Genomic DNA, 24,045 nt, shown 5'->3' on the forward strand with positions numbered 1-24,045 from the left:
ACCGGGAGCGGAAAAACGAGTTCTGTGAGCCTCAAAGTCCCTACTAAGCAGCTAGGTGCCCCGGTGTTTGGGTTTCAGGTTTGTCTTTTGTTCTCAGAATCTGTTTTCGTATGAGGCAAGAGCGCAAACAAAAATAAAAAGGAGTTCTTATGGGAATACTTACGACAAGTCTGTTTCTGTCCGGGGTTTACATCAGCGCTTTGTTTATTTTTTAAAAATGTGAGTGACTCATCATCTTTAAAAGAAGAGAGGAGGTTACTGTTTAAAAACTAGAGATTAATCTTTTAGAAAAGGGCTCAGCAGAGTATCAGGCAGCTGACAGAGTCCCGGTAGTCGGGACGGGTACGATTCCCACGACAGTCCTTCTGGAAGTGAGCGGGAGGGAACGCCGGTGGTTAAGAGCACACGGAGATTTAAAAAAGAAAAACCCTACCCGGGATCTCAAGTGACAGAAGAGTTTAACTTCTGGCCAGACCCTCAAAGCGATTATCTTTGCTGAAATCATCACATGACGGAAACTCGCCATGTAGAAAATATCGGAGTTGCTAACTTTTCCAAACATAGCAACTTCTTTTTAAATAGAAAATAGACACAATAAGAAAGATAGGAAAAGAAACCCTCCCAGTCCAATCCCTTCCTGCTCCATGCCCCGGCGGGGGGGGGGGGGCAGATTATCGTTTAAAACCTTAACTACAATCAGAAACTTGAAGTGCATATGCTTTCATTTCTAATTGATGATTATATTAAGATTTAATAGTTTACAATTAAGATGAATATTTCAAGATGACAGCAAAACCCACACCAGTCCAGATTTGCTCTTCTGTTCTAAGTCTATAATGAATTTTTTTTTTCTTTCTGTCTTTTGGGGGGGGCGGCGGTGGAGGGAGAGGGAGAGAGTCCTCTGTTTTCAGAGACCTTAATTGAAAAGGGCCGGTTTGGTTTGAACGCAGAGCCTGTTCTGAATCCTTCCCCATGCTCCGTCTTCGCTCTCCCTCGTGACCTTCCTCCCTGAAGATGGTTTCTCCTCAAGACAAGCATGTGATGATCAAACAAAAGTTTAAAAGTTAACAAACTTCTATAGCCGTTGACGAGGTTGACATTTCATTAACTTGTTGGTTCAGCCTTCAAATGGTTTCACCAGGCGAAGCCCCCTCTGTTTGGAGTTTACAGCTTTTTGTTCTCCCTTCCCTCACAGACCACAGTCATGTTTAATTTGGAATCTGGGCTCCTTTGGCAAATTAGCAATTAGAACAATTTTGTGGGAATATGTATATGTGTCATTAGTTTTCCTGCAAATTAATAGCAAGGCCAGAGGTCAGGCGCAAATTTTCCACTTGACTGCCGTTCCTCTATTGAGACTTGGCACTTGGTTGTGGAATGGCCACAGCTGCTCTCAGCCACCCTCTTCCTGTAGGAACCGTCTTTTAATTAGTTTACCTCACAGCCATCATTACAAATATTACTGCCTCCCCTCCTCGAAGTAAAATTACTGTTTCTACAAAATATTCCAGTGACATCTTGCACCACTGCACATTGATGGTGGGGTCACTCGAATGCAGCATTTAATCATTAGATCACCTCCATCCGCGTCTCCTAATTAGAACCCTTACAATACATTTTTATCTGGTAATTAGCTGAGATTGGCTGCTTCCTCTGTGGCTTATTAGAGACAGCCCAGCAGTGGGTGTGAATCACGGTGTCATTTGTCAAGCCTGGTAAGCCCCCTCTCTGCTCTCTTCTGGCTTCGTGTTTATTTCCATTTGCTACCTGTGTTCAAAAGCCTCCAGAAATTTCTACTGTGTATTTCTCTGCGGGTCGTGCTAACCTGGAAGGATTTTATTTTTCACTGTTGCTTTTTTGGTACAGACAGTCCAGGTGTTAGGACCCTGGGTAGAAGCTGCAGATGTCCCATTCTTCTCACATTTTATGACACAGTACCACGTGATATGTCCGTTCTCCTGTGTGAGCACCACACAATGGATTTGTACTTGGCTGAATGTTTACACGAGTTTTGATTTTTTTGGAGCCCAGTACACTTGATGCCCTCCCTCACAAAATGGGAAGGCAGCCGGCATGCTCCTTGAGGCCGTTGTATTTATAATTCTCATTAAGTGTTGAAGAAAGTTACGGTGTTTAGGTGCTGTCCTTAAACGGGAGAGAAAAGCCAAAAAGTAGAGTTAGTCCACAGAATTGCTTTATGGTTGTTACACACGCTGCCCTTGGACCAGGGTCTGTGTTCGATGGTAAGCTTGTCAAGGGGCAGCAAATGAATGTTCTGCCCTTGTTTGTGTCATTTCAGTTTCAGATGCCTTATATTTTTTCAGCAATATTTATTGAATATGATTTATAAGCAGGGACTAAAGCTATCCACGGACTCCTTTCCTTTCCAAAAATGAGCATACAGAGGAATGAAACTGGCCAGTGTTTATTTTTCCCGTTAACTGGGCATAAGATGCTTACACAGAGAGCTCTGGAATCTCGCGCGCGTGTGTGTGTGTGTGACTGAATAGGGGCAAGTTATTTCCTCGGTCGTGAGCCTCAGTCAGCTCATCTGTACACGGTGAGCAGTGACATCTCACTGATCAGTGACAGTAGGAGAACGAAGTGTAATCACACAGTGGCAGGTGGCTCACAACATGGTTTATACAAATGGTCTCCAGGACTTTCCAGTGTTTGGATATTCTTAGGCCTAGCAGCATCCGAATTTGAAAAGCTGTTGTGTTTATGAGCAGTAGCCTTCCCGCAACTAATTTCCTTGACCCGTCGCGTGGGCTGATGCTCGTGCACAGTTGCTGCACTTGGTCAGTGATGAAGGCCCAAGGCGCCGAGGAGGCCCCAGCCCTCCCCTGTGGCTTCTCAATTCTGCTCCATCCCAAGGCTGCCGCTCTCAACTGAAAGCACTTAGTCCGCAAATACGCGTCACGAAGGCAGGTTTCCAGCACGAATAGAAAAGAAAGCGGCTCACAGCATTGGCCCAGTTTGCTGGGGTTGGTGGGGGCGGCGCTGTGAGAGCAGGGTCCTCTGCACAGCTTGCTCTTCTCCGGGGGGGGGGGGGGGGTGGGGGCTGGGGGGAGGGTCTGGCATTAGCTGAGTCAGCATTTCACTGGTAGGTGCCAGGAGATTATAAAGGAAAGCACAACTACAGGGTTGTTCCCCCGACATTCCTTTTCCAGCAACATAGTTACATTTTTCCCATGCATATTTACCTAAGGATACTTGCTCGCTCTTCTCTTCAGATTCCTGGGTTTATTTTGTTTGCTTGATTGTTTTCACGAATGAGAGGCATTCTCATGGCCTTTTTCATTAGCGGAGCACGAGCAGGGTTGTATCTTCTCAACAAACCGGACCTTTTAATGTGTTCTTTATGATCCCGGAGGAATCTCATTTTTAATACCTCCCACAAATAACGTCTTGTCCGTAAGACTACTGCAATAGTGAAATACTTAACTTTGTTAAATGATTTGAAATCTGGTTTGAGAAGATGTTACAAGCAAGCCTCCTTGGCATAAGTTTCTTGGATTTGGGGCCGGCTGGAAGTATCTGAGATGGCAATTGTGTGTAAAAATAATGTGTTGAAAATGGCCAGGTTCTATAGTATAGCCAGACTTAGTATTTCTGAAAGGAGAAACTCGGGGTAAGGGGAACAAGCTCATTTTTTTTTTTAATTATTACTAGTAAGACAAGCACTTCCAAGGTGAAGGCTTATCGAAGGAAGGAAACAGTACTCCTCCATCTTCCTTTGTACGACTTCAAATAAACAACATGCGTTTCCTCACTTGATGCTATAGATTCCATTGTATTACTGAGCATTCGAAACTAAAAGAAAAAAATTTTCTTTTAGTTTATATATTTATATATTTATAAAAGAAAAATTATATATAATTTAGTTATATATTTATATATTTATAAAAGAAAAAAATGTTTCGTATGTCATTTTTTAAAATAGATTCCAGTCCTCTATTGGATAGAGTTTAATGAAGACTACACATAAAGCTTTCAAAGATTAGTCTTTGCCAACTGATAGAACTAAATGATGTCTTACTGGATCAATGCCACTCTTTTTTTCTTTTCTTTTCTTTTTTTTTTTTTTTTAAGATTTATTCATTTATTTGAGAGAGAATGGGCAGGGGTGGAGGACAGAGGGAGAGAGAATCTCTAGTGGACTCCATGCTGAGCTCAGACCCCAACGCGGGGCTCGATCCCATGATCACGAGATCATGACCTGAGCCGAAATCAAGAGTTGGACCGTCAACCAGCTGAGCCACTCAGGTGCCCCAGTGGCAGTCTTTTTAAATGGGAGCCATAGGCCAAACATCCTTGTGGCATTTCCAATCGCTGCAGTTTCATCGTGGAGTTAAGTAGCTTGTCCCTGTGCTGGCCAGTGTGGTAGCCACTGGCTACGTGTGGCTGTTTAAACAAAAGTTTAATTTTGATAAAAAGGAAAAACAGCTGTGCACTGGTGCTAGCATGTTGCAGAAAGTGCTGCTGGAGCGCTCAGGTCTAGACCAGTGTATCCCAACTGGTAGTTTCTAGAATGTTGGTGTTCCCTGGCGCTATGAGGACTCCACCCCCTCTGGGAGGTTTGCCAAGCACAGTAGGCTGCTCAAAAGGGTTCAAAGTCATGACTCAAGGAATGTTCTGACCCAGAACTTGTCAAACTTCACTGAGCTAGGTCACCCCTTTGTGCACACACTCATTTTTCACCGTCTTTGGAAAACACCTGTGTCACCCACGAGTCAGGAGAACATGGCCAGAGAGATTTTTAAACTAACCAACTATGCGAACTGTTTCTACGTGGGAACTCGCCTCCCGTTTCAGGTGATTAGAAGCATCTACTTAGAGAAGTAAAGCTAGCCGGGCATCCCCTGCCGTGCTCCTGATGGATTTCAGATGCCTGCTTGCTCCCTGCTTTTCTGAAGCTCTTCTAAGAACTCTTCTCTTCCTCACAGCTGAATCTGGTATCAAGTGTCACACTCTCCAAGTCTGCATCTGAGGCTTCTCCACAGAGCTTACCTCATACTCCAACGACCCCAACCGCCCCCATCACTCCCGTCACCCAAGGCCCCTCCGTCATCACCACCACCAGCATGCATACGGTGGGACCCATCCGCCGGCGGTACTCGGACAAATACAACGTGCCCATTTCTTCAGGTAGCTACTTCCTGTTTGCCTCATGTAGAACTGTAATATGCAATTCTTGTAGACCAGCCTCTTTTTAAAAAGTGATAATTAATAGGACAATGATTCTTATTTTAGCAGATATTGCGCAGAACCAAGAATTTTATAAGAACGCAGAAGTTAGACCACCATTTACATACGCATCTTTAATTAGGCAGGTGAGTAAATAATGCAGTATGGGAAATTCCATCAAATGTATACATGTACATGGGTATAGTATATTGATGAAGTAGATTTAGAACCGTTTAGTATGCAAGCATGCTAAAACCTTTTCTATAAGGTTTTTTAAAACTGCAATATATAACATAATTGCTTTTGATTAAGTATTACAATACGATGTGATTATTAGGAAATTCATTTCACACAACAGTGAAAATGAGCCTGTTTAAAGATGGCAAGTCAATTATCACAAGCTACAGTAATCTCTGATCCCTAGAATTAATCTGAGCTCTAAATAATTACTGAGCTTTAATCAGCTAGTGAAATGTTTTGCATTTCTCTTTGATTCTGCTTTATGAATGACTAATAAATTAATATTTCTGTACGGAAACAGAAATAAAAACTCAAAACAATTAGATAATTCCGTTTTGAATTTTGCTATTGAACTGTTAAATACAACCATTAATCTTGGATCATTTCGTGAAACCTTTCTTGGGCTTTAGGTCTGAATCATGGTTATTTTATATTTTCAAGAAACTGTATAATGACGATTCTGCTGATTTGGTCATAAATTATCTTCATTTTGTTACTTTTGCTTCACAGGCCATTCTCGAATCTCCAGAAAAGCAGCTAACACTAAATGAAATCTATAACTGGTTCACACGAATGTTTGCTTACTTTCGACGCAATGCTGCCACGTGGAAGGTAAGCTTCCTCCCGGGCCTGTTTAGGCTCAGGTCTTGCCATTTATAAAAGAGTTTGTTGTTGATAAAATGCAGGTGTTGTAAGTTACAGGTGTACTATTTCGATTCGCTCAAAGAGTCAAGTTTACAGAAGTATTTTATTCAGAGAAAAGTACTGTTGGGGTTAGAATGCTGGGATAGAAGACTGCCATTACACTGGCATCAGATTTCGGCGGGACCAGCCAATAAAGTCATTTCTGTCTGGTTGGAATATGTAGGGAAAAGGAACGGATGACACCGTTGCCCCGATGCTGAGGTTGTCCTCTTAATTACACAGATCTCATGGTGGTCCGTCATTAGCCACCACCAGTATTTGCTGAGATGCACAGCTAACATTTTCTTAACCAGGAGAAATGATCAGACAAACTTGACATAACCTTCACTGGTTGGATTTAAAAAAAGAAAAAAAAATGCTCCTTACCATAATTAGTAAAGAAAGCGGTGTGGTCTCATGACTAGCTCTGTATATGGAAATTATCACAGGGGAGCACAATATATTATTAAGTTTTTGGTTTTAGTTTTGGGTTTTTTTTTTGAGGGGAGTTGCTTTTGTTTTTTTTTATATCATGCTATCCGCCAGAGATTCATAGAGAATCTGGAAAAGGAAATGATCCAACTTCACTGTAACACCGTTTGCTATAAAATGGACCAAATCCCTCAGCTCCAAATGGGATGCTCTAACAAGAGCATCTTGAGGGTTACGTGACCTCCCTCATTTCCAGTTTAGCAATGGGTTCATAGATTCCTGTAGTATTTCTTCCATTGTATTAAATGAAGCCCTCACAGATTTTTGGATTTTACTGCTTTTAATTTCTTGGTTTAAATATTATTGCTATAGAAGAGGGCAGGTTCAATCTGGTTTTGAAAATTTTTTTTTTTTGCCTTTTTACTACCTAGAATTCTTAAAATCCCCAAATTCCACAACATGTAAAATGCAAATATCTTAGGGTATTTTTACATGTCATTATTATAAACATGATAGGGATTTATTATACGATGCAATGGAAATTTTCTTTGCTACTTTTTAAATTTTAGATAAGAGAAAAACAAAAACAGAAAACACATTGCCTCTTTTATGTTCTTACGAAATTAGCATTTTAAAAGAAAATGAATATAACCATAGAATTAATTTATCAACCTCACACAGCCATGAATATCTTTTATGGCTCAAAGTATCCTTTTTTATTTCCATTAAGACACATGGGTGCTGAAGGGAGCCTATGTTCAAAACCTTACCCGCTTTTCCTCAGCCTCCCTTAGGAGATAAAATGCAAAGTATCTTTAGCTATGAATGCTTTTCAAAATGTAGGAAGTATAAGCATGAAGCAGACATTTTCTTCAAATTGCCTTTTATAAATAGCAAGTGATCAAATTTAAAAATAATTACTGGCTGTGAATATGATATTTAAGCTCAGATCTACAGCTTTAACTTTTTCATTTTTGCAAACTGCAGGAAAAAGTGCCATCAATATAAACAATCCTAGATCAAGTACCAAATGACTCAAATACGTATAATTTTCTCTCCGTGTCCTTATTGGTATTGTCATCCTAAACAAAAGGTGAAGTGCCCAGTTTAAGTTACGGCTGAAAAGGGCTTACTCACGTTTTTGGGCAACTCTTGTTTTCTGGATGCTTTTGCCTAGATGTACAGTCTTGGAAAATAAAACTTCAGTTTGACTTTCTATCTTTACTCACATGGCTCTGTTCTTCAGACAGATCTATAGCAGTCCTTCTGGCAGACATGGTTTCCGTAGATCTGCAGTTCTAAGTGTTTCGACGATGCTTATTCTCAAATATTAGAGAGTGATAGGGTAGAGGGGAAATGTTGGTATCTTCCCCCATTATGTCTTCCATACATACACATGATCTGTCTGTATTTTTTTAAAAGGTACTGTGGACTTATTTGTTTTAACCTCCTTAGTATTGTCCTAGGAGGTAAGAGGAGACCATTTGCATCCCTATATATAGTCTGTGTCAGTACCGCATGAAAAAGAAAATGCTTATTCAAAGAGCAGACTACCACCTTACACGTGAAGAAATTTGTCCTACCAAGTATAAATACAACACAGCAAATGTTTTCAAAGATGGTTTTCTTTTGTTTTCATGCAAACCTGTCCAACCTATTTGAATCAGGGGTGTCCTTTCACGGTCACCTGGATGTTTTCAGCCTATCCCAGTTATGCTGACATTGCTCAAAAACTGAGAATTTATCCTGTGGATTCTCCTTGCGAGTGGTTGATAACTTGGCTATGTCATAAAACGTGTCTCGTTATCTTCTAAATATCCCATATTGAAAAAGAAAAACCAGCACTATCTCGTCTGACTCCTCCGTCAGAGTCACCAGTGGTGATTACGTAAAAGTGGAAACAGGGCTCAGGATCTTGAGAACGGAAATACCTGTGGGCAGCCCAAGGGGATGCCGTGCGGCACGTTTGAGCGATGGCAGCATCATTGGAATGGAGTGGAATGGAGGATATGCTACACGGCATGGGAGATGGGATGTCTGCATCCACTCCTCATGCCCCAGCAGTCACCTGCTTATGCCCTGTAAGAAGAAAGTCTTGAGTCAATGGCATGGGTCTTTTTGTAATGTGCTCATGTCTAATTTGGAGTCTAGATCAGTTACGTTCAACCAACGAGGCTAAAGAGAGGAGGCCATGTTTGTTCTGGGCCCCAGCACGGGTTGTGGATTTTCCTGAAAATCAAAGCAAAGAGGAGATGTTAAAAGCTTTTCTTTACCCACCTTCGGTGGGCTGTGGGTATCAAGGGTCTCCATTTAAGAATGATCTTGGAAATGACCTTTAACCATAAGAAAGAGAGAGACATGGGGACCGGAGACAGAAACATGTCTTTAGGAACCATGAGCTGCAGAACTATCCTCTTTTTGCCATTAAGAGTTCTACTCAAGAGTTTTTTGGCATTTTTTGTTAGTTAAGGTAATTGCCCATAGTAAGGGCCAAGGTTTTATACATTCGGGAAGGTAAGACATAGCTTGATGATGGATACTAATGTCCTGGGGATCATTTCATTCCCTCATCCTATCAGCTGCAGGAGGTGATGCTTTCAATGGTAAAATCGGATTTAGATAAATCTGACAAAACCTATAGAAGGTGTTAAAGCCAAAACTTTTGAAAAAAGAATAAGAACAAAATGTGTTTAACAATATTATCATCTTGCATGATTTTTTAAAATACCCTTTGCTATGGGAGATAAGTGGGCTTATAGGGGACAGTTTTATGCTCTGCATGTTTATTTTGAAGTCATATTAACACGATTTTCAGATTTTTACTGTGAACCCTATTTGGGGCTTCTATTAACCATTTCTTCTAGTTAGCTCCTATCAGAGAGTAGATGAAAATGCCGGAGTATAACTAATTGATACTTTTGTGTTTTTGTTTTTTGTTTTTTTTTTAATTTTTACATTTGGCAAAGGCATCCTTAACCTCAAGAAGGTCATCCACGGGGGTGGTTAGCTACAGCTCTTGGGAATGGTTTGACAAATGTGGACTGTGAGGCTGAATGTACTGCTGTTTTTGGAGTCTTTTCTTATAGAAAATGTAAATGTTCTCTCTTTTATACTTGCTGCAGAATGCAGTGCGTCATAATCTTAGTCTTCACAAGTGTTTTGTGCGAGTAGAAAACGTTAAAGGGGCAGTATGGACAGTGGATGAAGTAGAATTCCAAAAACGAAGGCCACAAAAGATCAGTGGGTACGTCCACCATGTTTGAACTTCTTAGCCTAGCTTGGATTGTGCTAACAAGTGTCAAGTAGAGGCTTTTGGCTGCTAGACGGTGTTAGACCGACGAACCGGTTTCACGTTGTCTCAGTTAAGGGAAGCAAAAAAGCATTTCATCCCTCCTGTTTTGTATACCCACCAGTCCCCTGCCCTGCTTGCCGGTCTTTGTTGCATCCCACGCTAGTAGCTTTTAGGTGGCAATGCATATTAACCCTCACAAACCATTTGCTTATGCTTATTGCATTTTATTTTCTTTTTCCTGTTCCCTGTATTGGATGTCTGTTCTGCCCCCCCAACCCCGTCTCCTTTTGTTGCCACTCCATCTCCTTTGCTGCGGCTCCTATCCCAGGGTGCCATTCGCACCAACCTCTCACTGCATAAGTGCTTTATCAGAGTAGAGGATGAGTTTGGGTCCTTTTGGACAGTTGATGATGAAGAGTTTAAACGTGGCCGCCATATTCAACGAGGCCGTCCTCGCAAATACTGCCCCGATGAAAACTTTGACGAGCTTGTCACACAGTAAGAGCCTTTACTTGCTTTTGTTTTGTTTTTTCTGCTGTTGCTTTGGCTTTGCATGGTTGACTCATCCCATGTAGTTTTGCATTTCACCAAGTAGCAGTGCCACGGCTTTCTGCAATGGAGCTAAATTGTGTGATTCGTACATGTACTTCTCTTGTTTCTCTTCGGAACGCCAGTGCCTTGAATAATGCTTTTTTGACGTCTTTAATGCACATATTGGTTGTATTTTGATTCAGCAGCTTACGGGGACCCTTTAAGAGTAAATACCTTGGCTTGGAAGTCATTCCTCCAAGCAAAAAGGCAGGTTTTAATGGAGACTTAACATGTGTATTTAACGGGGTACATGTCTTGGTATTTGCCCACTCAGTTATAATAATAACACAAGTGAGGGGAAATGAATGACGAGAGAGAAATCCATAACAGCACACAGACTTCCTTTGAGGGCAAGTCAGGGATCAATCTGGGTGACTTCCTCCTGGAAGCCTCTCCATCCCCCGACTTTTTTCGAATGCTGTCTTGTCTTCCTTGCATTAGCTCATGGACACAGCATCCAGTATTCTTACAACATCCCAGATTTGGCTGTGCAAGAAAGATCTCAGCCCAACCTCCCCACCTTACTTGGGAACTACCCTTCCCTGTCACTCCCTTCTCCCCATCTCCTTTTAGCACTAAATGTGCCTCGGTGGGGCGAGGGGAGGGGTCTTCTTTAAGAGCCTCCTGCCTTTACCTCCCACGGTTATTCTGGAGTTAACATCATGGAGACATTCTCTAGCTAACTCCCAGGAATCCCTGTTACCAGCTCACCCCTAGCCACCCCCCCCCACCCCCACCAGAGATTCTGCCTTCCTATTGGACTCATGGCAGCTACAAAAATTTGCAGAGAGGTCAAGATTTTATGAAGGGGGGAAAAAAAATGCAGCAGTGGACGGAGTGCCCAGGGCTGGTCTAACTGAAGCCCGGATTTTACACCCAGTTTCCTTGAAGAGCAAAGTCCTACCCCAGGGGTGTTCGCACAGACCAGCCCCATAAAGCCAGGGGCTGTGCAGAAAACCTAAATTTCCTTTGGTTTTGTTAACGGGGGTGGGCGGGGGTGGGGGGTGGTGCGGGTGGATTTCTGATTGGGAAGGGATACCAGCAAGCTTTAAGATAAAACTTAGCTCGGAACTCCGGAGCTGATGGCGTTTAACTTTGAGTTTTTATCTTTCTCTTACGCAGTAACCCTTCCCTTATTAAAAACATGCAGACCAGCCACGCCTATTGCACGCCCCTCAATGCAGCTTTACAGGTAAGATTAATGGTCGTCCCGAACATGCAGCGGAGGCACATGTCTCCCCCACTCATTTCAAAATATATTAGCCTCGCTCTAATTAGATATTAAATTTTAATTCCGTTAAACTTTTTTCTTAAGTGCACAAAGCATCGTACTCCCTGGAGGCAAACACATCGGGCTGCTTCAGCATTAGCGGGATGCTTAGCATTTTGAATATTGTGGCAAAAAAATTAAAAGTTCACTTATTAATATTTATCAGCAGTATCATAATTTCCATCCTCTTATTTCAGAATTTCACTTGAGGCAAAAATACCACAAGTGTAATTACTCTAGCACAGCTATTAATGTGCTGGATGATAGGCCACTGTATCACATGACCTTCTATTGTTCACGGGTTTAAAGAGAAAGCAGGGCTTTTTACTTCTTCTTCTAAAGTCTGTTTTAGCATCTTCAGTCCGGTGCTGGGGTGGGGGGGAGGCGGGGGGGAGCCAGGAGAGATCCAGGTTTGGTTCACTTGGTAAAAGTAAACAGTTTTTGTTTAAACCAGAGAGGTGTTGAAGAACACTCTTTAGGTTTCCAGCAGATTGCTCAGGATTGCATAAGAAGCGTACAGAATGTTTGTTTCCCACTGACGAACCAAGCACTCGTTACATAACCAGCATTACAAGGGGATGAAGACACTGGTTCTGAGCAGGAGGGAGTTTGCCACCCAGATGCGAGCTCCCCAGGCAGCCGAGCCTTTTAGTCGTCCCATCTCTCAGTGGTCCAGTTTGCGTTTGCCCCTGCCTAGATGGATCTAGAAGACAGGCCAAGGGAATTTTGCTACCTTGAAAAAGACATACTCTGTACATAGCTGGGGCGTATGTACTCCAAGACTATCACGGACCTTCACAGCAGGAGTTCTTGCTGGGGGCTGTATCGCCCATACTTAGTCCAACACCTTGTGCCCCTCCAAAGGGCACTAACACGCAAATAGAAACATTTACACAGAAACAAGGTCTTCTTAAAATGGCTCCTGAAGGGGTCAGGGAAGAGAATAAAAAACAGTTAAGAGAATTGACATTATGGGAACAGAGTGTGTGAAGAGGTGGGAGATCAGGACGGGCGCGTGGTTCTCACTACTCCTAGAACAAATAAATATTTCTCAAGCACCTGCCCTGCACCCTGCACAGTCAGTTTTCCAGGTCCGCGCAGCCTCACGGCTCCCAACAATAGATGATACACCTTTAACACCGTTTCCGTGCTGAGGCATACGCACGGAACTTAGCTTTTCAGTAATTATATTTATTTATTTTTAGCTGGTACCAACTTTAATAGGAGGAACTACTTTCTGAGTTTCTGTTAATTACTTGTAGTTTACACAGTAACTTTAGAAAAGCAAATGAGAGCACGCTTAGATGCTGCCACTGTAAATACCACTCATTAGTAACTTATTTTCCCTGGAGTCTTGTGAAGTGTGAATTTAAAGCTGCTCTATCTGGAAGAGTATTAAGATTACAAGCACATTTTACATTCATGAGGCGGAAAGGCAAGAAAAAAAGCAGTGATCCTCTGGATTCTCTTAACTATGTGACTAATTTAAATTAGTATGCCTTATCATGACAAAACTGTTCGTGCTTCTTCTCGAAAACATTTGTTTCTGGCATCTTCCCTCCCCTTTCTCATTTTCAGGGGGAGCCCAAAACGATCCCGTAGCTTTCCAAGAACACTTTATGTGCGTAATGAGGTGAGGTGAATAAACCGATACAAATTCATGACGGGAGACATGGATCTTCTTCCTCTTGTCAAGGAGTTTGGATCCATGGGCAGTAGACAGTCTCATGTAACTTTCTGCTGTGCAAATTAAATCAGGACTCTACCAGCAGGCTTTCCTTCCCATTATTGCCCATTTCCATTTCTCAAGACAAGTAAAAATAATAGTGGAACAACATCTTAAAAAGATTACTAGAGCAACATAATGCATGATATACAATATATAAAATAGGACAGCAGAATCCACTACAGAAATAAAACATTGGACGTGAGACAGATTGCATTATGCTCTGAAAAAGTGAAGTAACTAAGGGTAACCATAAAGCTTCTTATTTATAGACTGCCTTTCCCCCAAGGATCTTAGCATGGTTCATGTTCCATTATGGAACTTACGGACTTCTGCACCATTACTGAGGCACCTCAGTTTTAGGTTTCGGTTTTTGTTTTTTGGGTTTTTTTTGTTGTGCAAAAAAAAAAAAAAAAAAAAATGCCAGTTTGAGAGGAAACCACACACTGTACACAGGACCATTTATATAATTAAGTCCGTTATAAACATCATACCCCACCTGCTCCTCTGTAGACATCAACTACACAAAAGAATGTCTTTGTTACTGTTTCTAGCGTTGGGTGGGTTGCTTTGATCCCTCACTCAACAAAGTACGTGCAGGAGGCTCTTTGGCCTAGTAGACACTGTCCTTCCACTCGGTCATTTTCTTAAAGGGACAAGTCTGGTTCTCTCCATTGATATCTTTCTGATCTCACCACTGAGGGATCAGTAGAAGTGCTTGCCTTTTGGATGCCTTTCACCACTGTGGCTGTTGGGTCTGAGCCCATGTTTTAATGACCTTCACCTAGAACACTTCGAGAGCCAAGGAGAACATGTCATGTTAAGAAGGCTGCTCTGTCTGTAAGGGTGACCGTGTTATACCAAAGAACATCTTCTTACAAACACTTCAGTTTTGTCGTTACCCCTCCATTTTTGACTAGAGAAGCTGCTAAAAAAAATTACCGTGCTGTAGAGATGGCCCCACTTAGGCCACATTCTGACCGTGTCATGGTGAAATGTTGAGCGTTAGAGCAGAACTTTCATGACTGGAAGAGGTATGACCACTGAGTTGTCTCAAATGAAGGCTGTTAAGATGCTTATCCAGCTGCAGTTTGGGGGGGGGGGGATTAAAAAATAATCTGGCAACCGTTCTTGCTTTTTGCTCTGCCAAAGAAAAGGAAAATGCTTTATTGCAATTATAAGAGATCTGTTGAAAAAAGTACTTGATGCAAATTATTTAACAAACTGTAGGAGAGCGAGGGAATGTTCAGATTTGCTGTTCGTCAAAATGAGTTCACCACATTTGGAAATAAAAACAGGATTTTTTTTTTTCCCCACTTTTTAAAAAGCAGGCAGTTATGTAAAGCCAGAAGTGGAGGGAAGGGAAAGCTATGGACTTGCATGGAGCCTGGCTTTGAAATAGTCCATTGGCCAACGGTGTGTTAAGTGAAGACCCATCATGGGGGCTTGTATCTAAGAAGGCATCCCTGGCTTTGGAATCTGTGCAGTGAGCGAGGCTGCAGCTCTCATAATGGGTACATTCCCTGCAGCCCAGCTTTGCACCCATTCTGTCCTCACTTTTGGCTCTTCCTCTCTAGAGCCAGGATTTCTAGAATACTTTGGACTCTTGTATGACTGGCCAATTGAAGTCACCATGCCAGATTGTCTTGTGACTGTACTTTCTCCTCATTAGGATGGAAAACCAGGCATACTGTAGTCTGCAAGAGGACAGTTTTGATAATCTTGATCTATCTACAGTGCCAGTTTTTAAAAGTCTGTCCTCTTTAACATGAAAAGTTTCTGGGTTATGATCACTACCCAAATGAAACTAGTTCAGGGTTGTATTTAACGACTGTCTGCATTCGAGACTGGGTGGTCATTTTATTCAAACTCAGGAGGAGGGGAAGCGAACAGTATCCCACCACCGACTTCAGGATTTCCTATCTTTTCCGTTTCCATACTTCGGGGCTGACACTCATATAGAGTGACAGTTATTTTTTTCCATCAGTCCTAAAATTCCAGGTTGACCGGTCTGAGCCTGAAAGATTGAGATAACTGTGGGGTAATACCACACAGACTACACTAAACAGATTCAGAAATCATTAAAACCGAAATGAAGGAGAAAGATAAAAATGGACTCCAATTCTATAATCTCTTCCTTTTCTATAGGATCTAAGAGGTAAATGTTTATGGAAGTTCTCATAAGTTTGAGCTCTGAGGCCAGAATAATTGGATCAAATCTTTAATATCCAATACTGGAGTCATCAAAGTGGATAAAGAAATGAAAATGCCATTATATTTCCCTGTGATCTGGAAATATTCAGTCCATCTTGAAAGAAGGCATCAGACGGAAAGCTCATTTTCGATAGCCCTGTCTAAACCACGTGACTACCCAGCAGAGCTAAATTGAGTCCTCCCTCCCTACCACCCCTTTGGTCCCAGCTAGCTCTTGGAAACCGAGCATGGGACATGGGTCACGAGTCTGCCTTTGAAAGCAAACTCCTCTCCCTATTAGCAACTTCTATTGGCCAGCCCTACTATGAACCTAAACGGAAGATCATTGACTACACCCGTAACGAATGGCTTCCCTGTCTATGCTTACTCTGTGTCCTCATCTATTTTCTCTTCGTTGCTAGCAGGCTTCGATGGCTGAGAATAGTATACCTCTATACACTACTGCTTCCATGGGAAATCCCACTCTGGGCAACTTAGCCAGCGCAATACGGGAAGAGCTGAACGGGGCAATGGAACATACCAACAGCAACGAGAGTGACAGCAGTCCAGGCAGATCCCCTCTGCAAGCTGTGTGAGTACTGTCCACCCAGAAGGTCTCTGCGTTCGGGTCCCAGGCTCCCGGTTTGATGTGCACACAAGCCCTTCTCGAGCTGCTTTGGATACCTTTTCTGTAATTTCTGCTTTCCTAGAACCTAGGTGAAAGTTGGTACTTCTGGAAGTGTTTAGCTCGGTTAGCACATAAAAGGATCATTTACTAACTTTCCCATAAAAGCAATCGGCTTCATGCGGCCCTACAAGTGCACACAACAATAAAACGGGTGACTCGTTTGCTTTTTTTTTTTTTTTTTTCCCCTCTGCTTGGCATCTCAGGCCATTATTGAAGCCACATTACCTTTTCCTCCTGAAATCGGTATGCGTGTCTGTCAGTTTGTTCGACTTGCAGGCACGGCGAACCTAGCAGGGGGAAAAGAACACTTGTTTATTCGGTTGTCTGATAGTCTGAAGCACAAACACAGCACTGAAGTGTTCCGCCCAGGCATTCATGATGGCACCAATGAAAGGCGGCGTGATTTATAGATTGCTCTTAAAATATCAAAAGGAAAATTAATAGGAGCATTATAGCAGCAGACGGCAGTATAATGAGCACCATATACGTGAATGAAGTGAGGGCAATGGTTGTCCCTGCTGAATGTGAATGGCAGCAGGACAGGGCCAACCACAGGAGAGGCCGTGATGCCCCCACCACTGTGGGGAGTGGGTGCGTGACGGCGGAAGAGCTGTGACTGGGACAGCTCCTTCCCTGCCAGGGAAAGTTTAAAGAGAAAAGAAGCCACATTTCCCCAAGTGATCGGATTTGTGGGGGATGCTCTAGAGGGACAGTCTCTCCCTTCGAGGAAGTGTCCGCTCCACTGTTGCCCACTTGAAACGAAGAAACCAATCCAATGTTCGCAACACTGGCGGCTCCTACCACCGGCCACTTGCCTACACACTCCTTCTGATATACCTGGCCAACACCTTATTTTCAGAGCATTTAAGTGATAGGAATGGAAAACGTGACCACGAGGCCGCGAGGACCAGAATGAATAGGCATCGGAGGACAAGGAGAAAAAAATTGCTGTCGGCCAGGATAGTGGGTGGGGTTGGAAGGGATCTGAAATGTGGTTACTTAGCATTTGAATTTCATGCCCAAAGTGTTTTGAAAAGGATCTTAAAAGATGGAAATAATCATTTTTAATTTATGTGAACAGTCTCTTAGCATTCACTGCACAGCATTTTAAGAACGTGTTTCTCTCTGACACTGATACCACCGTATATCACTTTTTCTAAAGCGGTCTGGTGCTTCTGACTTGACTGTAGTCACCCTCATGTTCATTTTTAAATCACTGTCATGACAGGAGTGTTTACTCAGATATTAAGGAAGTTCAGAGCAAATATAAATTGGTATATATAAGCTACTTCAAGATATGCTCGCTAAAGCAAGTCTTTCTTGAAGTTAACGAATGGAAGAGAAACTATTTCTCATCCTTTATGAACTCCAAGGGTTAGCTGATGTATGTTCCTACTATTTAGTGCAAAAACAGTCCTGAAAAGAGAAAGATACTTGGATTAAAAACCTCAGGCAAGAGTTAAGAATGACGCGGATTTTGCTGTACAGGATAAAGCCACTACAAAGTTAATTTGTTTAACAACTTCGAATTAACCCCAGTCTTACCAGAAAGCAGGTTTCACAAGCAGTCAGCATAAATGTTAACGAAAGGAAGGTTTCAGCTGTGTTTTGTTTGGGTTGGTTTTGGTTGTGTTAAGGAAACCCTCCGTAAAGATGTCAGAATGCACACTGTTGTTCAGATCTCCCCGCTTTACACTGTTTGCTAAATATAATTATATGTCAACAGCAGAGTCCCTGTGCCTGCTCTCAGTGTCACAGACTGTTACTCTTTTTGACCCCGTATTTCCATTAAGTGAATTCTGTAATGACATAGTTTTCCTTCTTGTGCAATATGCATTACCCTGCTATGATGCAAATTGTTTCTTAACTGTTCTAGTCTATCGGAATAAATCAAGCCGTAAACTTTATGGCACGGCTTAAAGGACCTTGTTAGTACGGCAGCCCAGCTACTATCTAACGTTGAAACAGAGCTGCTCGTTCTTACCCTTTCCTGTGCCGCTCCGACACTACCACATTCTGTTTCTCTTCGGAAACCCTAGAAAGTAGCCACATAATTATGGCTTTGGGGCATTAGACTTTTATCCTGATAGGAGCTAACGGAGCTAGAAAGCAAAATACTGCACGCTGTGCACACACCCTCCGAACACAATGCCTCTAAACACCAGACAGCTCTAGTTAAAAACTCTCGTGTTCCCAGAGTGGCTAGACAAAGGAATTACTCAGATGTAAGGAGGGAGATGTGTGGTTCTGCACAGTTACTCATTGAGAACCATTTCGGGGTGGGGGGGCAGGGGGCGACGTGCAAGGTGGCGCGTTGTGGGGTTCTGATTTCCAGGAGACACATGAATGTATGTGAAACATCGCATCTTAAATAGTTTGCATCTTACCTGAAATGTATCTTGCGTGGAAATCCATTCTCTTTTATCCTCTGAAGCACCGCAGGCCTGTGTGACTGCATTTGCCACACTCGGGGGGATCTGCTGGTATCAAGAAATGTCGCGAAGCTGGGTTTCATTTCTCTGGAGTTTTAAGAAGCCTTAATGTCTAACTCGGTTGTGTTGTCAGGTTGTCACACAGATCTCCTCAGTTAGCATTGGTTGGGGACCCACTCTGCATTAGGCTCCGGGGTGAGCCAGCATGCGCGATAGGGTCCTAACCTAGGTCTTGGGGATGGTAAGTAATCTTACTCAACGTTAGCTGCAACTTCACAGGGAAAACAAAATCTTCTCTATGGTGAGCTTCGTATCTGGTTTGTTTTTGTTTGCGCCTCCCAAAGCACTGCCTGGTCAGAGTGGAAAAATTATAAAGCAAGAACTTCATTAAGAATGTTCCATTGCTTTTCCATCGTCCCACCCTGCTACCGCCCATGATAGCCTTACATCATCCTAGGTCATCAAATGCAGGTTTATAAACCTGAAAAGATTAGTAATTCTGATTGTTTAAAGAAGTGAAAGTAGGAAAATGTTGATCAGGGAAACCACATTTGAACTTCAGTACAGGGCTAAGTAACACATAGGTACATTCCTAGCCAGATGTGATCAGCAGAGAAGGGTGGGGGGTCATTTAGGAGGGAGCGCTGCTCAATAGTGAAAATATGAAACTCAAACAGAAGGAAGTGTTCACCGCTGTCAGTAACCCAGGAAGAACAATTTAAGGTAACCGGAGCTTACCTTAGACCTGCTAAGCAACAAAGTATTTTTAAAAAAATAACGCTTGGGGCTGGGGAAGTTGAGTCTAAATTGATATTACCCCTTTGGAAATTAATACTATAATAAATCTTAAGAGCCATAAAGATGTTTTTAGCCTTTGCTCCCAGAATTTCATTCTTAGAAATTTATCCTGAGGAGGTAAATCAACAGAAATAGGAAGATTAGTGGATAAAAGTGGTCGCTGTATTATTCAAAGAGCCAGAGAAGGGGGGGAAGAGACAATCACAAAATGCCCAGCATTAAGGGACTGATGCAGCCACAGAAGGCATCTTGTATACCTATAAAAATTACAGCTGCAAAAGCTGACAAAATAATCAGATTTGTTAGATACACGATATTTAAAAATATGATGCCACCCAGGAGAGGATAGGCAAACACCAAAAACCTACCTTAATTTAGGTTTATGGGTGATTTTTTTTTTAAGGTGTAGTCATTAGTACACTTAATTCTTCCCCCCAAAATATAGGGATCCTACCAGGGCTGGCTCCGGAGGCATGGTGTGAGAAGTTTGCATGCTCTGCCATTTCCATATTAAAATCCCGACCAAGTGTTGAACCGCATCTTCACATTTCACTGGGGCCCTGCAAAGTGCGCAGCCAGTCCTGGGTCTGGTCCCTGCAGAAACACAGAGAAGTAGGACCATGAAAAAACTGACAAAGGAGGGAGCACAGCCAGAAAAATGCACTGGACTACAACTTTGAGACATTTCGTTTTGCAACTAGTTTTTAGGAAGATGGGCACCATTTTTGAAAAGCTATTTATCCTGACATCTACCCCTAGACACTCTGTATGCTGCGCTAATTTTAGAGTCAGTTGGTTTTCTGAAGGTTCACATCGTCAAGGGCAGTCCAGAGCACTCCTGTTTGTTTTTAAATGGTTCAAGTGGCCTTTGGGGTTTGCATACATCAATTATTTAGGAAATCAGCCATCCCAGTACCACCTCTTATTACTAATACTTGATAATGTCAATTAAAAAATCCTCCCTTCTGCAGCCGGTCCCAGCGATGGGACCATTTTAACTTGAATGGTTCTTTTCCATATCAAAAGGCTTGCCACGGAAAGTAATTTGTATTTGCAAAGAATCGGTTGTAAATATGATTTACGAACAACATTTCCCAATTGTTATCGGAGTGGTTTCGCGGGATCCCCCGCAGTCCCCTTCGGGTGAACCCTGCGCTGGGCCATAATGAGAAAGTTGGCAGATCCCGTCACAGGCTGCGGCGTCCTGGTGGCCGCTACCAGCCAGCCCTCTTGTTTTGCCTTGTTTACAGCTGACAGCGTTATTATTCTGATCGGGGCTCTGCTTTCTTATCATATTGTTGTGTTGGGCGAGCCTTTTCCTCTCCGTTTGTGTTTCCTGGCAGGGCTTTTCTTGCCTTATTGACAGTTTGTAAAAATATGCATTAATTTGGAGTTTCAAGCATGTATCATGGTGTCTCTTTGCTGTGTTTGCTTGAAGTTGATTAATGATAGAACCTCGCTTGGGGTCGGTCTCTAGAGAGTTCTTTCACAGGTTCTGCATGTTAACTAGCAAAGCAGAACACACAGCAAGCCATGATTAGCCCAGCCTCCCGCGCTCAGTGGTCCCCACAAACCACCATTGTGTTACAGATTCTTATTTCGAGTAATGATTTGAAGACTCGTATTCCTCTCCGCAGGATGCCACTGCGGGGCCTGTTATCTGGTACTCAAAGTGTGGTCCTCCTCAGACCAGCGGCATTGCCTGGGAGCTTGCTAGAGAGGCAGAATCTTGGGCCCCACCCAGACCTGCGGGGTCCCATGCGGCTCTTTATTTAACAAGAGCCCAGGGTGACTTGAGTGCTCAGGGTGGTATAAGCATAGCCCCGGGGAAGAGAGGCTGCTTCTGGCCAGAGATCATTCTAGAGCAGCACTGCCCAAAGGAACCTTCTGCCATGATGGAAATGTGTCATCTCTGCGCTGCACCAGTGCAACGGAGAAACTCCCATTTTAAATTAAGGGAGGTTTTAGTTAGTTTTCATTTAAGGAGCCACACATGGCTAGTGCCTGTCCTGGGGCACAGGACAGTCCTTGAGTGTGGCTTCTGTTGCCCAAAGCCCCCAACTTACCGTGGTTGGAAGGGGCTTCCGAGTGAACCTGTTTTCGTTTCTTCCAGGCATCCCGTGCACGTCAAAGAAGAACCCCTCGATCCAGAGGAAGCTGAAGGGCCTCTGTCCTTAGTGACAACAGCCAACCACAGTCCAGATTTTGACCACGACAGAGATTACGAAGACGAACCAGTAAATGAGGACATGGAGTGAACGTCTCTGGTCGGGGGCCAACCCCAAGAACGAAGATTGGGAAACAAAACAAAACAAAACAAAACAAAACAAAAAACAAAACACGTCAAAAGTTAGCAGTGAAATTGTTCTCCATTTGTTGTACAGTCTGGAGGATTTTCACTACATTTTGACAACGCTGAAACGTGTTAACTCTTAGTGCCATCAAGAATCCCATTTGGGAGTATTTTTGATTTTTCTACTTTTTGTTGAAAAAAGGAATTTGTACTCTGTGCATTGGATGGACTTGTTTGGTACTTGGGATTTTCCTCTCTTAACAGTCAACATCAGTGTTGTAAATTTGCTAAACTGATTCACTTTTAGCAGCAGACTTTGAACTGCAGTCCTGCCAACGTTGGACACTGAGGACACCCAACTGAGCATGTGCACCTAAGCTGCAGACCAAGCCTCTGCCCAGAATTTAAGGATTCCAATGGACGACCTATTTGCACAGTACTGCATGTTGATTATCACTGCCTTTACTCCTCTTTTTTTTTTTTTGGTTCGTTTTTGTTCTCGTTTTGCTTCCAGTTGGGATGGGGAAGGCCTTTGTGTGTGTATTGGGGGGAGGGGGTTAAAAAGTAATTATCCCAAACTTTTTAATGTATTGCTTTTTTTTTTTTTTTTTTTTTTTTTTTTTGCTTCTACTATACCATTTTAAGTTCTGACCTCAGGCCTCCATTTGGGCCCACGGCCTCCTGGAGGCTTCAAGTTTTCTGTACCTTGTGATGAATGTTAAATAGGTGTTTTTATTATACAAAAGCTGAATGTCATTTCTCGTTCGTAGTTTTCTGTCACTCATTCCAGTTTCCTTCAGACATCACCACGTTTTCTCCAAAGTCAGAAAACATTCCGTTTTGGTCTTTTTCAAAAAAAGGTCCCAAATGCTGCACTCTACACATGAAGGTCCTCTCACACAGACGTGAAGTCCTGCCAGAAAGAGAATGAATGACAGAAAAAAAAAAAAAAAAAGGAAGAATAGAGACACCCTAGGAACAATGCAGATTCATTCCACGAAGCAGTATTGGAGGTGGGAAGGGGGTTGTTTCGGATTTGGTTTCGGGGTTTTTTGGGGTTTGGTTTTTGGTGTTCTTTTTTTTTTTTTTTTTTTTCCTTCCTGCAGCTACCATTGCAGTTAATAAATGCCACAGCATTTCCCCAGCTCAAGGAAACCCAGGCAGCACTCCCCTGCCCCCCCCACCCCCACCCCGCAGATCTCCTACTAGACGGTGTGGCCATAGAAGGCTCTCCCTCGGGTGACCAGGTTGCCATGGGCCACAGGCTCGCTGAGGCTGAAACCTGCTTGGGTTGCTTTGTTTGCAAAACGGCCAAAAAAGCTGGCTTCCCTGGGCAACTCCACTGAAAGTGGTGGCAGCGCTGAATTTAACCAACAGTCCAGACCTGCTTGGTGGCATTAATCTGTTTGAATGCAAATTAGATTTCAGATTGAATTTGTTCTGGAAGTTAATGAGGACTGAGTTCAGCAAATGCGAAAGTGTTCATTTCAAACGTGCAAATTCGGTACTGCAGTTCAGTTTGTTACGCAATATTATCACACCGAGCCAGTATCCAAAACTAACAGTAGACAACATCGAGGAGTCGGGGGTGCATGGCGCCCCTGGCCATTTGGAGAAACATACATGGCACGTAGAACATGACAGTCCTCAGTCAGTACAACCTCAGTCCTTAGAACCCCTCAACGCCTCCACTCTGCACCCACTTTCCTGTCACTCATTTATTTATCTAGGACCATAGCTTTTGTTTTGTTTTACTTTGAGAGCCTTTAGGAGCTTAATTTATATTCTTTGTACCTTTTTTTTTTTTTTCTAAAATTACCAAAGATCTTACACAAAGGTAAATTATGTTCTCTGTTTTATGCTTTATCTGATGAAGCCAAATATCCTCTTATTGTTGATCAAAGGAGGCGAAAGAATTTAGAGGCAATTAATGAGTTCTAGGCTATTGCTAACCTGAGAAAGAGAACTGCTCCTTCATCATAGAAAAAACATAGAAGACCAAGTAGGTAATGGAACCAAAGTTGTTACTTTTTTTTTTTTTTTCTTGTTCTGTACCTCAACAGAGACCAAAACTCATAAAGAGAGGTTACGGGGCTGCTGAAAGTATTACAGGAGCGAGGGAAGGAAGGGAGTCCCATCTCAGAAACATGAACGGATGCCACTGCAAATTAGGGAGTAACCAGTAAGGGAGACGGTCAAGATACAATGGAAAGAAA

The 24,045-nt window shown here is 42.7% G+C and overlaps 1 protein-coding gene across 7 annotated transcripts in view; it reads left to right on the top strand.

The window, feature by feature from the left end:
- FOXP1 (forkhead box P1) overlaps window positions 1-22,767 on the top strand; it is a 578,496-nt gene extending 555,729 nt beyond the window's left edge. For 4 of the 7 annotated variants that reach the window (XM_080822734.1, XM_080822736.1, XM_080822732.1 and 1 more), the window contains 7 exons: window positions 4,950-5,151; window positions 5,257-5,336; window positions 5,941-6,042; window positions 9,669-9,790; window positions 11,552-11,621; window positions 16,044-16,210; window positions 21,650-22,767. In XM_080822734.1, the coding sequence (XP_080678860.1) occupies window positions 4,950-5,151; window positions 5,257-5,336; window positions 5,941-6,042; window positions 9,669-9,790; window positions 11,552-11,621; window positions 16,044-16,210; window positions 21,650-21,794 (888 nt within the window). In that variant the 3' untranslated portion in view covers window positions 21,795-22,767. Of the gene's footprint in view, window positions 1-4,949; window positions 5,152-5,256; window positions 5,337-5,940; window positions 6,043-9,668; window positions 9,791-11,551; window positions 11,622-16,040; window positions 16,211-21,649 lie in introns of all 7 variants that reach the window. The other 3 variants (XM_080822733.1, XM_080822735.1, XM_080822737.1) reach the window with 1 other exon arrangement.
- The last annotated feature ends 1,278 nt before the right edge of the window (window positions 22,768-24,045 follow it).

This window comes from Martes martes (genome assembly GCF_963455335.1).
Source record: "Martes martes genome assembly, chromosome: 1".
Lineage (NCBI taxonomy): Eukaryota > Metazoa > Chordata > Mammalia > Carnivora > Mustelidae > Martes > Martes martes.